General features: G+C 43.2%; 1 protein-coding gene across 1 annotated transcript in view; it reads right to left on the bottom strand.

Moving 5' to 3' along the window:
* RFC1 (replication factor C subunit 1) overlaps positions 1 to 17,733 on the bottom strand; it is a 46,538-nt gene that overhangs the window by 11,494 nt on the left and 17,311 nt on the right. The window contains exons 7-16 of the mRNA XM_034424820.3: positions 14,458 to 14,535; positions 13,140 to 13,206; positions 12,222 to 12,541; positions 7,089 to 7,199; positions 6,716 to 6,895; positions 5,503 to 5,607; positions 3,755 to 4,157; positions 1,961 to 2,070; positions 764 to 878; positions 427 to 515 (exon numbers count right to left, since the gene is read on the bottom strand). Of these exons, the coding sequence (XP_034280711.2) occupies positions 427 to 515; positions 764 to 878; positions 1,961 to 2,070; positions 3,755 to 4,157; positions 5,503 to 5,607; positions 6,716 to 6,895; positions 7,089 to 7,199; positions 12,222 to 12,541; positions 13,140 to 13,206; positions 14,458 to 14,535 (1,578 nt within the window). The remainder of the gene's footprint in view (positions 1 to 426; positions 516 to 763; positions 879 to 1,960; positions 2,071 to 3,754; positions 4,158 to 5,502; positions 5,608 to 6,715; positions 6,896 to 7,088; positions 7,200 to 12,221; positions 12,542 to 13,139; positions 13,207 to 14,457; positions 14,536 to 17,733) is intronic.

Below are 17,733 nucleotides of genomic sequence, written 5' to 3' on the forward strand. Positions count from 1 at the left end.
CCAGAGGAAAAAAAAAAAGAAATTTTTATGCTAGTCTGACCCATCCATCTCACGACTCATCCGTTGTCTGAATTGAGTGTATCTATCAGTTCAGAAGCCACTTTTATACGTTCAGATCAATTCCATGACTGGTAATATTTCATATCATCATATTCCTCTAACCCAGGAGTGTCCAACTTTGAGCTGAGGAAATTCTGGGAGTTGAAGTCCACGGGTCTTAAAAGTTGCCAAAGTTGGACAACCCTGCTCTAACCGGAGTCTGACTTTGAATGATGCCTTTTCTTACCTGCTAGATTTATTTGGGTTTTTTAAAAAAAGGTTTTTCAGTTCTCAATGGTTTTTAAGCTCAAATAAAGATCTGGCCCAAGGGTCATTCAAAATTCCTTTTATTTCCCTCTACACACACCAGGTTCAAGAGTTCCTTACCTGTATGCCACCTCTGTCTTCATTGCCAGCCATCCCATCCACCTCGTCCATTAGGAGGACGTGTTTTGCACTGACGGAACGCGACGCCCCTAAGGATAAGAAACGGAAAGAAATGGCGCAGAAATCGGATTACCGACTGAGGACGCAGCTGTAGAACTGCCCGTGCTGTTTAAACGCGGAATTGCAATTGCAATTGAAGCAGCAGTTCCATCAACGAGGAACTGTTCATGGTCTTACGCGCTTTGGCCTGCCATTTAATCCTGAACAGGGATCCCCGCCTCCATTTAGATTTTTCCAACTTTTAACGAAAAGCGAAAACCCGCCGCGAGGAAGATACCTGAGCAGAATCCTTTGATGCTGGTGTTGTTCAGAGATTCGGCCACCACCTCTTTCAGGCTGTTCTTGCTGCGTGTGTCACTCGCGTTCAACTCCACGTAACTCAAACCGAGTTCCTGATTTCGGTAAACAATGAGGACAACAACATCGGGAGAGAACACGAATCACGTCTCTGCCCACAGGCTAATTTTTACCAGCAGACAAGAGTCCGATCCAGCCCTTTGGCACATTGCTTGTTTCAGTTTAGCAACGGAAAACTATTTATTTAACAGTAACAGAGTTGGAAGAGGTCATCTAGTCCAACCCCCTGCTCACACAGGAGTCCTATACTTGGGATCCGAACTGCCGACCTTTCTGATCGACAAGCTCAGCATCTTAGCCGCTGAGCCACCGAGCCAGGGTAACTAGATTTAATTAGATTCAAGCCATTTGGATGACTGAAAACGATTTCAAATTAAGCCACGGGTATTAATTGTGTCAGCGGAGAGACACAAAGGCAATCTGGAACAACACTTGAAGCCTTCATCGTGGTTTCGTGACCGCAACAAATAAGCACACTTAATCTGACGTCCAGGCCCAGATGCTAATTTCTAAAATAATCCCTTAATCTCAGTTAAGATTTGTAAGCCAATTTGGAACCATACAGGAGAGGGAAACCAAGAAATCAGGCAGACCACCTTTTAACGGTTGAAAAGCAGTGGTGCAAATACCGGCAGAGACATTATGCAGGTATAGTCCCTGATTTACAATAGTTCATTGAGTGACCGTTCAAAGTTACAACGGCACTGAAAAATGTGATTTATGACCATTTTTCACACTTACGACTGTTGCAACTGGTTCGTATTATGACGGTTGCAGCGTCCCAAGGTCACATGAACCTCTTTCGCCACCTCCCGACCAGCAAAGTCAAAAGTCAAACCAGCAGATTCACTTAACAACCATGTTACTACCTTAACAAATGCAAGGATTCACTTAATGGTGGCAAGGAAGGTCGTAAAATGGTGCAAAATATTTCTTAACAAATGTTTGTTAACTGTTCAGTCTCGAAAGAAAGAAAGAAAGAAAGAAAGAAAGAAAGAAAGAAAGAAAGAAAGAAAGAAAGAAAGAAAGAAAGAGAGAGAGAGAAATCCCACTTCACGCAGATCAGATCTGCTACCTCTTCCCCTTGCAAACCCACCTGTGTGAAAACCCAACTCACCTGACAAACTAATGATGCCGTTGTGGTTTTGCCTACACCTGGGGGTCCGGAAAGCAAAGCTGCTTTGGAATTAGCGCCATCATCTTTGCTTCCAAACTTACTGGATTTGACTGCGGAGAAAATGGACGGAACATTTTAGCCGGTTATGGGACACAGCGAGAACAAACAGGCGAAACCTGGTGTCGCTCATTCAATAAAATAACTCCGATTACATAGCCTCAAGAACAATTTCCATAGCCTCGGGAACATGCCATTCAATGCTCCCTTAAGATGCATCTGCTTGATAAATGCAGCAAGGCAGGCAGATGTGGCCAGATACCCAGTTGAGAAAATGCTGCAGCTGCGAAGATTTTGTACAATCCTGTTACAAGTTGCCACGGAGCCAAAAACAAAGATTAACAGGATGTGCATAAATATCTGGGCTTGGCATTTTTAAGGACTTTTAGGCAAACCTGGAAACAGTGATTCAAACTGTTTCTTCCACTGGTGCTGTTTTAACCATGGAATTAAATATGACTGTCTTAGAATTTATCTATTCTTTCGTAGCACTAATCTAGTCTATATGTTGATATCATTTTAGGTTTCCGGAAGAGTCTTGTCTCCCTAAAAGGTCTGTATAAACAGAACCAGCATCTTAAAAAATAAAAACGATCCATGCCAGTTTCAAGGATATTTTATTTTGATCAAGGGAAGCATCCAATCTTACTTTCCCGAAGCCTAGTTCATTTTCCTTTAATTTAGTGCTTGAGGGAAAAAAAAAGATTTACCGTATTGTTCGGAGTATAAGACGCACCTTAGTTTTTGGGGAGGAAAATAAGAAAAAAGCTGATTGGCGGGTGGATCAGCCTCCCAGATTATCCCCAATCAGCTGTTCCCAGAGGTGAATTTTAGCAACAGGTTCCTTGGTTGTGAGCTCTGTGCCTTGTTTTTTTTTTTTTTTGCTTTTTTTTTCCTGCCTCTGAAACTTCTGAAACTCCACTTCAGAAAAAAACTGTTTTTCCTGCCTCTGAAAGCCTCCGAAACAGAGCTTCAGAAAAAAAATATAAATTATATTTATAAATTTAATTCATATAAATTAAAAAAGCAAAGCAAAAAAGCCTCTGAAGCTGTTTGGGGGCTTATTTTCTGATGCTTTTTTTCAGCCTCTGAAACCTCCGTTTGAGAAGCTGGGCGGGGCTACATTCGGAGTATAAGACACACCCAGATTTTCACCCTCTTTTTTGGGGGGGAAAAGGTGCGTCTTATACTCCGAAAAATACGGTAAATAAATTTACAGCTGAAAGTTGATTAGTAATCCTGCTTTATAAATTGCTTCCCCCTTCTGATGATTCATCAGATGGGGAATGATGGTCCAGACAGTCTAACCTTAAAGCGAATCAAGATAATGGTAGTCCTTGACTTACAACTACAACTGAAACCCAAAATTTCCATTGCTAAGTGAGTTTTGTCTCATTTTACCACCTTTCTCGCCACAGCGGTTAAACGAATCCCTGCAGTTGTTAAATAGGTTGTTAAGGGAATCTGGATTCGCCGTGGACTTTGCTGATCGGAAGGTCGCAAAAGAGGATATCGCGTTGACCCCGGGATAGTGCAACCGTCGTAAACGTGAACCAGTTGCCAAACGTCTGAATTTGGATCACGTGACCGTGGGATTGCTCCATCGGTCGTTAAGGGGGAAGAACGATCTTACGTCCTTTTTCTGCGCCGTTGTAACTTCAAACGGTCGCTAGCCAAACGGTTGTAAGTCGAGGACTACTCAAAAAAGAGATCGCGCGCCAGAAAAAATGCAATTACCCTGTTTGTCTTCCAAAGAATTCTTCTGCCAGTTTTTAAGCCAACGCAAGAGTTTATTAGCGCAGCTCTGCTCGCCTTGTTGCCCGATGATGGTTTTGAGAGACGTGGGCTTGTATTTGTCCACCCACAATAACACTTCCCCTCCTTTTTGATTAGTTTCATGAACGGAGCTCTTTTTCTCCTTGGGGACTGGCTTCTTCCCCTCCTCCTCCTCCTCGTCCAGGAAGTCCAGCCCTCTCCTTACTGCCCCGGCTTCCTGTTTGACGGATTTAAAAGGCTCCGTGTTTTCCGCAAGGAAGGTTTTCTTTCGGGAGTCGGAATCCGGTTTTGCAGGGCTCGGTTTCCTTTTGTGGGTTTTCGTTTCCGGGGACGTTTTTTCGACCTTGGGCTTTGTTCTCTTGGCCTTCAAAAAAGAAATACTCGTTTAGGTTACTTGTTTGGCCCAGACCTTCTTTGCTTCCAAAGTTCTCAGATTTTATCCAGCCCGAATTCTTTTCTAAATTGGCACATTCTTTCTTTTGTTTCCCCTCCCGTATCTGAAACATCTTACCGAGATTTAGGAAGAAAGGAACAAGTCAAAGCCTATGCCCCATCTCCCCTTCTTTTATTTGATGTATACCTTGCTCTTCTGCCCTGACAAGCACATCAAAATGAGCTTCAGTACCTCCATCCATGTCTGGGTTTCATTTCGCCAGGTGATCTTTCATTCAACCCATGAACAAACTTGGGTACCCTTCAAGAAACCAACTACATGAAATTAGACGGTAATGAGCCATACAGTCGAGTTTCACAGCCTCAACCCCTTGGTTGCTCATAACCATCTAATTTCATGTACCATATTTTTCGGAGTATAAGACACACCTTTTTCCCCCCTAAAAGGGGGTGAAAATTTAGGTGTGTCTTATACACCGAATGTAGCCCCGCCCACCCACTGGCCCCCATCCTTTGGCCTCTGCTTTCCAGCAGTTTACCTCCTTGCAGCAAGCAGCAAGAAACAGCTCCTTTCAGCTTCAGCACAGCCTAATTAGCACAAGTTGGTTGGATTGGCCTGACTCTCAGCTGTTTTGCTCTCAGCTGTTTTGCGGGGGCCTCTGCTGCTTGCTGCAAGGAGGTAAATTGCTGTGAGCAGATTTTTTTTTTCTTGTGTTAATCAAGCTATGCTGAAAACGAAAATGAAAGTAAAGCAGGCTATTTGCTGCAACGAGGCAAAATTGCTGGGAGGCAGAGGCAGATTTCTTTTTCTTGTTTTCCTCACCAAAAAAGGTAGGTGCGTCTTATACTCCGAAAAATACGGTGGTGGGTTTCCTGGTTTAATTACAAACTTTGAAGGACAACGGGATACGTAGGATGGAACCTCTGGGATGCTACAAGCCTGGGTGTCCAATAATCCCGGAGCACCACAAATAGGTACAGCGTGGTGGGCCCACACCACGTTCAAAGCGCCTTCCCTGCTCCCAGTCCAGATATCTTCGTATCCCTTCTTTCCACAGTTGCATTTAAGCAAATTCACATGGAAAGAGGAAAGTTTACTCTTCCCATTTCTTCCCGATGTAGTAGATTCCCCTCACCTTCTCCAGCAAATAGGGAAGCCCAACCATCTTCACATAACCTGTCAGTCAATGGCCGCCATCCTTCCCCACCTCCCTATAGTACAGGTTCCTGGCTGTCAATCTTCCTCCCCCGGCATAATTGTGGGGATGGCAGGAAATGGGAATGTCGAGCTGGGAATTACTCCAAGGGGTACCAACCTCTGTTTCAGCTGCTATTTCATACTTGGACCTCCTGCCTGGAGTACTTCGTATCAGATCAAACAAGCCATCTTCATCGATAATTTTCGTCCCTAAAGCCGAAGCCTGTCAGCAAAATTCAGATCGAGGCGAAGTCATATTTCTACAGTGGCTTATGTGTCAAAACATTTGGAATAACAAGAAATAGGTTGAACTATTCTCCAAAGCACCAGAATGCAGTCCCAAAAGGTGCTTTTTCAAGAGGCAACTGGACTTTCTGGTTTTTCTTTGAAGACGTTTCGCTTCTCATCCGAGAAGCTTCATCCGTTCTAAAAGAAGGGAAGTTCTTCATTCAGAACTGAAGAAGCTTCTTGGATGAGAAGCGAAACGTCTTCAAAGAAAAAGTTGCCTCTTGAAAAAACACCTTTGGGACAGCCGTGACCTGGATGACGGAGAATCTCCATAGACACCAGAAGGCAGGACAAGAAAAGATGGATGGAAATTAATCAAGGAGAGAAGCAACCTGGAACTAAGATGAAATTTCCCGACAGTGAGAACCATTAACCAGTGGAACGGTTTGCCTCCAGAATTGTGGGTGCTTCATCACTGGAGGTTTTTAAGAGGAGATCGGAGAGCTATTTGTCTTAAATTATGTACAGTCTCCTGCCTGAGCAGGAGGTTGGGATTACAAGATCTCCAAGGTCCCTTCCAACTGTTCCAGAAAGGAGGGAGATCTCCTAGTTCAGGGGTCAGCAACCTGCGGCTCTGGAGCCGCATGCGGCTCTTTCACTCCTCTGTTGCGGCTCCGTCACTCAAAATGTGCATCACAACCGCCAATGTGTGACACCCGCCAGCACACGATTTATTGAGCTTTTCAACCCCCGGTAGGCCAACCATGGATAAATGCAAGAAAAGAAAAGTTTCAGAAGAAAACAGAACATTTAATTCAACTACGTAGGCTAGTTTTGTGGCCGCTCAAGAAATACTCAGGCACGGGAAGGGTTTTGTGGCTCCCGGTGTTTTCTTTTCTGTGGGAAACGGGTCCAAATGGCTCTTTGAGTGTTTAAGGTTGCAGACCCCTGTCCTAGTTATACAAGCAAAACATCTCTGCAACCAAACAGGTTCTACTGAACTGTCCCAGCAGGTGGAGATATGGGTCAGAGGGCACTAACTAGGCTCAAGGAAGGACCCAAACCCGCAGGGACCTTGTTGTCTGCGTGTCACAATTACTTACCTTTTCACACTTGGACATGCCGCAGTCACGCCCTTTAACAAGGTAACTGGTCTTCTTGCTGATGTTTCCGGTGACTTTCCCCCCGTAGCGTTCAATCAGCGACTTGGCCTCATCCCGTTCAATCGATTCCAAGATTCCGGTAATCACAAACGTCATGCCTTCCAAGCAATTGTCACCACCCTAAAAAAATAAATAAATAAATAAATAAATAAAAGACGCAAATAAAAAAAATAAAAAAAAAAACCAACAACAACAACAGGGATGACCAGAAGGGTTAAATTTATGGTGTTAAGTTGCAAAGCCTAGAGAGGCGCATCTGAGAAGATTAATCAGAACTGCCTTCTTGACTCGATTTTTTTTTTTAAAGACTCACTTGAGGTATTTCTTTCGAGCCGAGGGCCTTTGGACCTTCTCGATTGAGGAAGCTTCTGTAGGCCGTGTAATTTGTCCGCTTCTTTTCAGCAGAGTCCTCGGGACTGATGGACTTCAAAAGAAAAGAAAAAGAAATCCAGTGCATAGAAGATATTTTTTCAAATTCTGCTTGGGTCAATCTTGGCGAAGGAGGTTGCATTCATCAAGAAACAAGCATGGTTCACGTCCCCCTGAAGTGTTTTGTCAAGAGTTTGTTGCAAAATCGGGGGACTTCCTGTTTGCTGCTGGCCGCCGCCAGACGTTCCTTTGGGATCGTCAGCTTCCACTGCCTGTCAGAGCCGCCTTCACAACGGAACGGCGGCTCGAAAAAACTCCGTTCCCATGAGGAAACGGAGATAGAGCCGGCAGGGGTGGGTAGAACTCTCTGCAGAGTCCCAAAAGTTTTTCTTTTACTTTTGGGATGGAGCGGATGAGATGCCCCATATCCCCAGCCGCTGCTCCGGGCTTTGGGAGACCTCTGCTAATGCAGAGCCAGGCGTCAAAAGCAAGCCTGCGAATTTGACAGATTACTCAAAGAAAATGTGAGCTGGACCTGTAATACTGAAGCGCAAGTATTTTACTTATCTTTTAAAAATTACTTAAGAGAATAGAGGAAGAGAAAGAGGAAAAAAGTTTTTTTTTAAAATGGCGTCTGCCGCGGCTGGAGAAGAGTTTGAGAGGGAAAGTTCTTCCGTTTTTTATTATTACAATGTAGCGGAATAAATACCACTGGCTACATTTGTAGACAAAACTCCGCTCCTGTTTTTGTTTTTCTCTTTTTCCCCTGGAGGCCTGATTGTTGCTGGCTGGAAGTCTTTTGTCTTGTTTTTTTTTTTTTTTCTTCTAACAAAGCCTGCTAAGGCGGAAACATGGCACTGAGGCTTGTGAAGTCAGACAAACAAATAGGTGGGGGGGATTCCCCCACTAAGAATTTAAAGGAACAAGTTTTAACTCTTCAGTCCCAGAAACCTGATTTTAATATAATAGAATTTCTCTTAGAGGAGATTGAAAGAAGGGATGAGATTGTGAATCAGCAACTTGAAAAATTTAAGCAGGAAACTAAGGAATTGGTGAAATCCAAGTTTGACTTTTTGCAGCAAAAAATTTTAAAACTGTCAGAATTCATGATTCGGTTGGATACAAATACTAATTTACTAGAGTCAAAAATGGATGAAATTCAAGATAAATTGGACAATAGAATTCAAAAAATTGAAAATGATTTGTTAAATATTCAGGATTATAGTTCAGAAGAAAAATTTAAAATGGATGCTGACCAAAAGTCTGGTAATGTAGAAAATCTGCAACAGAGGATTGAAAAAGAGGTTCTAAAGATACAATATAATTTCACAGAATATGCAATAAGACTTAGAGGTTTGCAGGAAAATAACAGAGATGACTTAAGGAAAATATCTTCTGAATTTCTAGCTGGGATTTTAAAGATTCAACCTGAGGAAGTGTTTTGTAGGATTGACAGAGCTTATCGAATAAACTCCTGGACTGCCAAGCAAAGGCAATTGCCTAGAGATGTGGTAATCTATTTTTCAGATAAAGAAATTAGGAATAAAATTGTGCAAAATTCCTTCAATTCTAATTTGCAATTGTATGGAAGAAAGATTTGGATTTACAAGGAACTCCCACCTAAGATATTAATGGAAAGGAAGAAATTTGGCTTTCTGGTGTCTGAGTTAAAAAGGAGAAATATTCAATTCCGGTGGGACGTCCCAGTTGGTATTATATTGAGATATCAAGGAGAAAGATACCAGTTAAATACTGTTGAAAGAGCAGAAGAATTTTATCAAAATAGGTTGAAAATGAATTTAACGTCTTCAGATATAATACAGGATAAGCACAAGGAGCTGGAACTAAAGACAGAGACTGTACCAGATAAATTGCCTTTGGATTTATCGGATACCCCAGCTGGATTATTTACAAATTTGAGAGAAGTGCCATCTGATTTTAATGTGATGACTTATCAAGGCAAGGACAAGCATGGAAACCAATTAGAGGATATACAAGGGATAAAAAAGAAACGCGAGACACAAAAAATTAGGATGGAAGTCAAACCCACAAAAAGAAAACAAAAAAAGAAATAGGTTGTACAAAAATAGAAATTTCTAACCCAAGCAACAGTGAAGCCAGTGATTTTAAAATATGAATGATTATGTGAAAACATAGAGGAGGCGACATATTGGTCAATATCATCCTGAGGATAGTGGCAGATCTCTGCATTGTCGTAATTTTGGGACATGGAAAGAGCCTCAAATTGATGGTTTTGAATTATCTACTTTGAAACTTCTTTTTGTGTTGATAAATATATTATAATTATCTTGAATTATAAGGCAAGAGAATCACATTGGGACATGCAGAAGATCGGGTTGTTACCCAATACGATGATGGAAATTAATAATCCTGATGAAACCCACAATTATTATTATATGGAATATAATTATAATGTCACTCGGGTGGTTGTTTTTACTTTTATATATATAAGAAGATGTTTACTACTGATGGGGGCAGATATGATTGGAGATCTTGAATAAACTGTTGCATCAGCAAGCTATGTTACCCTATTATGGATGTTGGTTTTAACAATCCAGTGGAAAGACTTCAAGAAGATATTATATGGACTATAAATTTAAAGTTATTGTCTTTTCTTTTTTTATTTAGATATAATGGAATATATATATATATATATTTTTAAGTAGTGTGGGCAGTGAATTAAAGATATCAAGAATTGTTGTGTATGGTAAATTTGTAAGACAGTGGGTGAATAAGCTAGCTACAGACTGATTAGTTTAAGAAAAGGGATTTTTAAGTGATACACTTAGGGGAGTGGAGGAAATGGATAGAGTGGAATAAATGTTAAATTAGATTTTATGGGGAGCCCGCTTTGAAATGTTATTAAAGTAGGACTTATCGTATAGTTTTAAAGTGGAAGGTGGTTTTGAATTGTTGCAATAATGTATAGATATAAAACACTATTATGCTAAATTAGAAGTTATTTTATAATAGTTATAGTATAATGTGTTTGTTTTTTTTTGTTTTTTTCTCTTCTTCTTTTCTGAAATGTATGGATAAAGGGGGATTTATAATACTTTTAGTAAGTAAAGGTCAGTATTTTGAGGAGGGAGTAAGTAATCTGTTATGAATTAGGGTTTTTTTTTGTTACGAAGAAGTCATGGGGGGGAAGGGTGGGGAGGGGGGGTTAGGGAGGGGGGGGAGGGGGGGGAAAAAGGGGGAAAAATTTGTATTTGAAAACCTTTTCAATAAAAAGAGTTTGTTGCAAAATCAAATCCAGAAAGCACACACAGGCACACTGATGCTGCAGGATTCATTAACTTCTTTATATACATAATAAAACATGAAGATAGATGTACGACACCAATAGAGATTCTTCTTCAACGTAGTAGCAGTTACAAGCAAAACACAAGGCAGGAGAAAAGAGTTTCATTTCAGCAGAGCAGACTACTTTCAGTTTCTCTGCACAGACTCAGAAGCTGCAGACTAAGACACGCCCTGGCTCCAGTCTGTCTCAGCTCCCAAACAGCCCTCATTGGCTGACTTAGTTGCTATGCCTACACACTGGCCGACCTTGTACCATGTCCTATTCCAGTTGATGAATATACTCTGACATGTTTACACCAGGGATGTCCAACTTCGGCAATGTTAAGACTTGTGGATATCAACTTCCAGAATTCTGGGAGTTGAAGTCCACCGGTCTTAAAAGTTGCGAAGGTTGGACACCCCTGGGTTACACAAAAGAGACTTAATGAATGTGCTTTTTTCACCTGCAGCAGAGTTACTGAATCACATTTGAGCGTTTACTGTTCTTATAGGGACTCCTCTCTCAGCAATTATGCATTTATCCACATGGATCTAATATGCCGACATTCACTGCACCATGAAAAACAGGTGCTTTTACCAGTGAAATATAGACCTTTCAGAGCCCCCAAAACAAAAAACAAAGCTAATATCCCAACTCCTGTGTAATATAGTATATAACCTAGGACAGTGATGGCTAACCTTTTTGCCATCACGTGCCAGGAGAGGGGGAGCGGGGGTGAGGGTCGCACATGCACGTGCCCACGCGCATGTGCACGCAACCCCACCCACCCCCGCTCCTGGCACATGATGGCCTGGTAGGCCCATTTTTCTTTCTTACCTGATTCTGGGAAGATCAAAAACAGCCTTTCCCACTCCCTTGGAGGCCCTACGGAGGCTGAAAGGGCCCATTTCCCAACTCTCGGTGGGACAGGAAGTGATGTTTTTTGCTGTCCCCATCCTCCAGAACCTCTCTAGGAGTCTGTAGGAGCCTCTCTAGGAGTCTCTGGAGGCTGGGGATAGGAAAAAACGTCACTTCCTGTCCCACCGGGAGTCGGAAAATGGGCCTTTTCAGCCTCTGTGGGAGTGGGAAAGGCTGTTTTCGCCCTTCCCAGATCCATAGAAAGGATCTTGGATCAGGTAAGAAAGAAAAACGGGCCTTCCCCACCCCCCACCAGAGGCAGGAAACAGCCTGTTTCCCTACTTCTGGTGGGCCCAGAAGGCCCGAAAATCAGCTGTCCGGTGCGCGCATGCACCCCAGAGCTGAGCTGACGTGCCCACTAATATGGCTCCGTGTGCCACCTGTGGCACGCGTGCCATAGGTTCGCCATCACGGACCTAGGACATGATTACAAGCAAAGTGCAGTGGTTGTACTTCAGTGCTGTCTTTCTCTGCCGGTAAAGCAGAACTTAAACCTGTTGCTCAATTTCTTTCAGTTCCACAGACATACATATCGATAGAAGAGAATATTTGTATCTCAGGGTTGAACTGTGGGTTCCTTGGTGCTCTCCGAGCTTGGTGGTTTTCTTGCAAACATTTCATTACCGAACTAGGTAGCATCATGAGTGCTAGGAGCGAGTGTATATAATTTAAAAAAAACAAAACAAAAACACCAAATCCCTCCTTTCTTACACTGATGAGGTTCCCTAGTTGGGTCATAAAACGTCTGCAAAAAACCCACACCAGGCTCAGAGAGCACCAAAGACCCACAAACATTCACGATCGATGATCAGACCGAGCAAAATCTTTCCTCGGGATGCTTCTCAGACCTACCTTGGGTTGTTCGGGAGAAACCTTCGCCTTTGTGGGCGTCTTGGTTTTGGGTGAAATGGTTTTTCCGGCTGGAGTTGTAGTTCCTTTCCTGAGGTTCTCTCCTTTTGAGGTCCCGTTTTCGGTTTTGATAGTCTCCGCTTGTTGCTTGAGTGGAGTTAACCTGGGGGAAGCCTTGGATGAACCTCTTTTATTCCCCCAATCCACTTCCTCCTTTGTAGCAGAAGATTCTGGGTGAGGATTCGACACCCTGACGCTCTCGGAGTGAAGCTGATCCTTTGCGGAATAAGAGAGAGAATCGAAGGCGGAAGCGGGAGGTTTCCCTACAGAGAGAAAGATGGTTTTAAGCAGGGGTCCCCAAACTTGGCAACTTTGAGACTTGTGGACTTCAACTCCCAGAATTCCCCAGCCAGCCAGTATGGCTGGCTGGGGAATTCTGGGAGTTGAAGTCCACAAGTCTTAAAAGTTACCAAGTTTAGAGGTCCCTGGTTTTAAGGATAAGCGAAGGTGACACAGTGTCAGCACTTCAACCTGCATTTACTCTAGAGCTGACATAAGAAGGAGAAGCGAAGGCGTCTGGAAAGGGACGTTTGACTTTTCACCTACTTATTTTCCCTGGAGATAATATCCCCTAGGAGATGGGATGGGAGGGGGGAAATTCCTTTGAGCTGGAGTAGATTAGGGGTAGAATAACTTGGAAGATGGCCAATGAGTGCAGGGGAGTGGGGAACGGGAAGGGAGAGTTTTGGGGCTGGAAGTCAGTGTTGGCTTCGATTGTAGTCGGGTTTAGAATGCCGTGCTTAATAAATAGGAGTTTTTTCTTCAAAGACTTTGTTTGAAATGCAATTTATTTGAGACGACCTCGAAACTTGACACACAGAACCTAACGAAACCTTTAAAAAAAAACCAAAAAGCCATTACCTTTGTGAGCCTGTTTAATTTTTTCTGCTTCACCCGATTTTGACTGCTGACATTCGTCTTTTCGAGGCTGCAAGAATAAACAGACCTTGTGTCTTGATTTTGTTTTTGTATATCATTGGGATGAAGTTATTATCGGCAACGATTTCAGAACATTTCTACAAGAAGGGCAGCTAACGGATATTTATTTCCCCCCCTCCCCACAAACCATCCAAGCCAAATATTCAATGTTTGATTTGTCACACTGGTTTCCCTCGTATTAAGCCGATCCAGAGCAAGTAACAGGATTTAATCCAGAGCCTGGGGACCAGCTCTTTCGTTCATCAGACCTGGTGGGATGAAGCTATTCAGGGGAAGCAGTGGTGGTATTCTGCTCCGCCCACCTGCCCAGATCTCGTCACATCGTGTTTTTGACGCTCTGCGGTGCGCTGTCATTTGCGAACTAGTAGCGAAGATAAATGAATACCACCACTGAAGGGAAGAGGAAAATAGCCTGAAGTTTCAACTTCACTCATCGCATGTCACACACCAGTTAGAGCAGGGATCTCCAACCTTGGCAATTTTAAGCCTGGCGGACTTCAACTCCCAGAATTCCCCAGCCAGTAAACCTGGCTTAAAGTTGCCAAGGTTGGGGAGTCTTGAGTTAAGAGTATACACAGCAATCAAGATTAGAAAACCATTTACTTTATAAATGTTGTGATCTGCCAGCAGCCTGCGGAGCTGGCAGCGGAGTTGGACAGTGAGGAGGCTGGGGAGGACAATGGGCCAGTCCTGGAGTCAGGGGAAGGGCCGGACAAGGGCTCTGTGTCGGAGGCAGAGATGGGCCCAGGGCATCTGGGAGCGATGCACGGACTCCGGAGCCTCCAGAGGCAGATAGCAGAGAGGCAGAGGAACAGGAAGAGCCTGTTCCTAGTGCACGCATGTGAAGGCAAGAGCAGCTAAAGCAAAAAGGACGAATCAGGAGTAAGGCCAGGAGATGATTGGCCCCTCTCAGAAGGCTTAAAAGAGCAGCAAAGGCTCTTGGGATCTTTGTAGGAAAGCAATGTTGCTACATTTGTTTCTTGTCGGCATCTCTTGTTTCTGAACTTCGTTGGGGCTTTTGCCAAGAAAAGCCTTTGGCAGGGTGCCAAAGAAGACAAAGGTTGGTGATAAGGCCGAAGGACTGTTGATGAAGAATTTGTTTTGGAATTAATCTGGACTAAGCTGAGAATGAAGTAATTCTCAGCTGTTCTAATAAAATATGTTTGTTTAGGACTGATTGTGTCTGGTAATAACTACTTGGGCCTAAGTCACAACAATAAAGCCATTATTTCCCACTTACTTTTTTCTTTCTGGGTGTTTCATCCAACATAGCCAACGTTTGTGCAAATTCTTCGTCTTCGTGCAATTGTCTTTCCCGCTGCAAAGAGTGCAAAACGTATTGTGAAATTGCCCGTTTCCACCCCCTGCTGGAGAGAAAAAGGAGGCCGTCTCTGTCTACCCAGCTTCTTACTCTGGAATACTTGGGGGTGGGGGTGGGGGTGTCTCAGCACGCCCCAAAGAATTCTGGGAAACATGACCCTTTTGCTCTCTCGCGTAGGGAGGGCTTGTGAGTGGGGAGGCTCATTGGGAAGGTGTTGGGAAAAGAATTGGGGCCCCATTTTTTCCTCCCTGGATCTCATTTAATACAATGGGCTAGAACAGGACTCTCCAGACTTGGCACTGTTAATACCTGTGGACTTCAACTCCCAGAATTCCTCATTCAGCCAAGCTGGGCTAGGGAATTCTGGGAGTTGAAGTCCACAAGTCTTAAAGTTGCCAGGTTTGGAGACTCCTGGGCTAGAATAGGAGTGGGCGATAATGGCCTTTTTTATGACCTGTAGTCTTCGGCTCCCAGCCAGCCAGGACCTTCAACAATGTTCAACCAGTTTCTACCTGGCTCAGGAATTCTGGGAATTGAAGTCCAGAGCTATTTTCTATAGACACTATAGACCTGTGATGGCAAACCTTTTTGCTGTCGCATGTCAAGAGCAGGGGGAGTGCGGAGGGTCGCGTGTGCATGTACCCACATACATAATGCAATGCCCCCCGCCTCCCACGCATGCGACCTCCCCTGCGCTGCCCTGCACCCCCGTGCATGCGCACACAACTCCCCCATGCCCCGTTTTGGGCCTAGCAGGCCTCCCTGAAGCCCGGAAACGACCCATTTCCGGAGTTCCGGTAGGCCTGTTTTTTGCCCTCCCCAGGCTCCAGAGGCTTTCCTGGAGCCTGGGGCCTCCAGAGACCAGAAATGGCCTGTTTCCAGGCTTCTGGAAGGCCCATCCCAGAGCCTCCACGCGAGCCCTGTACTTACCTGGCATCCAAAACGGGCCGTGTGGAGACTCCTGGGAGGGGAGGGGCAGCGTGGGCGGGGCCAGTCGAAAATCAGCCGGCTGGCGGGGGCGTGCATGCACGGTGCTGATCTAGGGCAACGGCTCGCGTGCCCACAGAGATGGCTCCGCGTGCCACCTGTGGCACGTGTGCCATAGGTTCGCCATCACGGCTATAGACACTGGGTGAAGAAGATGCCCCATCTTATTTGGAATCAATCATGAGAGATTTAAGTTTAGTGGCATTGGAAGAGATTGGGGTATGGAATGAAGGCCACACACCCTTCACAGACATGAAGAAACGTAACACAGTTCTGAAATTCAATTATTTCCTGGTACAAAGACAAAACCAGATCCGATTTTCAATGATTCAGTTGAACAGAGTGAGAAAAAATGAGTCAATTTTTTCTTCATTTTGCCTCGACACAATACAACATCCTGTTATTATCTCTTTTTTTTGGAGGAAAACTAACCTGTTTTCCCCAAGTGACGCTGGGAGCATTACCCAAATCTAATCTTCAGCCAAGAATAACATCAAAACTTGCCTCCCCACACAATTCTGATATATAACATTATTAGCAAAAATCCCACAGGCTCTATTTTTATATCATAAGCAGGAGGTTATTCAGCTAAACAGATAGTGTTCATATTTCTTATTTTAGTATTAAATTGAAGCTAGGCTAACAGTAATTGTAGAAAACAGACAAAAAAAAATGTACACACACACACACACACACATACACACACACACACACCTCCCTCTCAAACACACCTACCCAGACATTTAATCTTTCCAAATTAACAGTTTGACAACTCTGCCAGCATTTTAATTCTTAAATGCATATAGAATATTTATTTTCTTTTTTTAAAAAAAATATTTTTATTAAACAGTTTTTTTAAACTGTTTAGAATAGCCTTTGGCTTAACGCATTGTAAGCCGCCCTGAGTCTCCAGAAAAAGGCGGCATATAAATCGAACCAATCGAATCGAACCAATACAATAAAAAAATTTTTTTTAAAAAGAGTATTTATTTTCATTGTGTGCTATAACTTTTTTTTTTAACCGCAGGCCTATGAAAAATTGAAGCTGTATTGCAACAAGCTTCTTCCCCAGCGGACTGAAAAGAATACCCATGTGAAAATAAAATTATACATTACGATAATATAAAACCGGGAAAATGTATTTACAAAAGCAAAATCACTTCATCCTTAGCAGGTAATGATCACCTCTAAGCCAAAACTGACTCATACTCATCAAGCAAAAGTTTCATATCTTACAAACTCTTATTTCAATGCATTTGCAGCTAATCTATTTATATCAAATCAAAACCCTTTTCTTAATGAGCGCAATAAAGTGATTTGATTTGTCAAAGCCCAAAATTGCTCCAAAGGAGCTGAATTCATAAGCGAGATCCAACCATCCTGATGTCACATTGGTTCCAATTTTGGACACCATCTCAGATATAATAATTTCTGAACATTATGGCTATCTCTAACCCAGGGGTCGGCAACCTTAAACACTCAAAGAGCCACAAAGGTCCTAACCGGAAGCCCCGCTTCAATTCTGGAGCCGACCGGAAGTCCGGTTCCCCCCACCATAGAGTCTCCTCCTAGCATGGCATCCTTTTTCCTCTACCTGTCCTAACCAAAAGCCCTATCAACTGTGGAGCCGACCAGCAACAGGGAGCCACAGCAGAGGGATGAAAGAGCCACATGCGGCTCCAGAGCCACGCGTTGCTGACTCCTGCTTATAAATGCAATTGCAAATGAGTCTGGGTTACAGAAATATACCTACATCAAGGGGATGTTCAGTGATCGAAGGCAGAAAAACACTACAATAATCTCTCGTCTGGAAACCACCTGTGAGTATGCAGGCATTTCCAATTTCTGATGGTTTAGGAGTTACAGGGAATGCAAGCTTTTCAAAACACTGAGTATTAAAATCATCACCACCATGTTGAAAGTCTTACTGGTGTTGCTTTCTTAAATAAATGTGTGGACAGATCAAATACTTGTCAATTTGATTTGCAAGGGACGTTAGTTTTAGATGGTGATTTATCTCGTTTTAAGTGACTAATTCTCTGCTACTTTTGAATTATTATTTATGACATGGCTCTGTCTTTATGGTATATTTTTTTTGAAAAGACAACCAGCTGGAACTTCTACAGGCAGAATAAATATTTAACAAGCAAGTAGGATGAAAGAGAAGGATGAATAGCCATATGCATGTGTGTTTTAATCCACAACATT

This window comes from Pantherophis guttatus, chromosome 8, assembly GCF_059756535.1.
Source record: "Pantherophis guttatus breed Tessera chromosome 8, ASM5975653v1, whole genome shotgun sequence".
In the NCBI taxonomy this organism is placed as follows: domain Eukaryota; kingdom Metazoa; phylum Chordata; class Lepidosauria; order Squamata; family Colubridae; genus Pantherophis; species Pantherophis guttatus.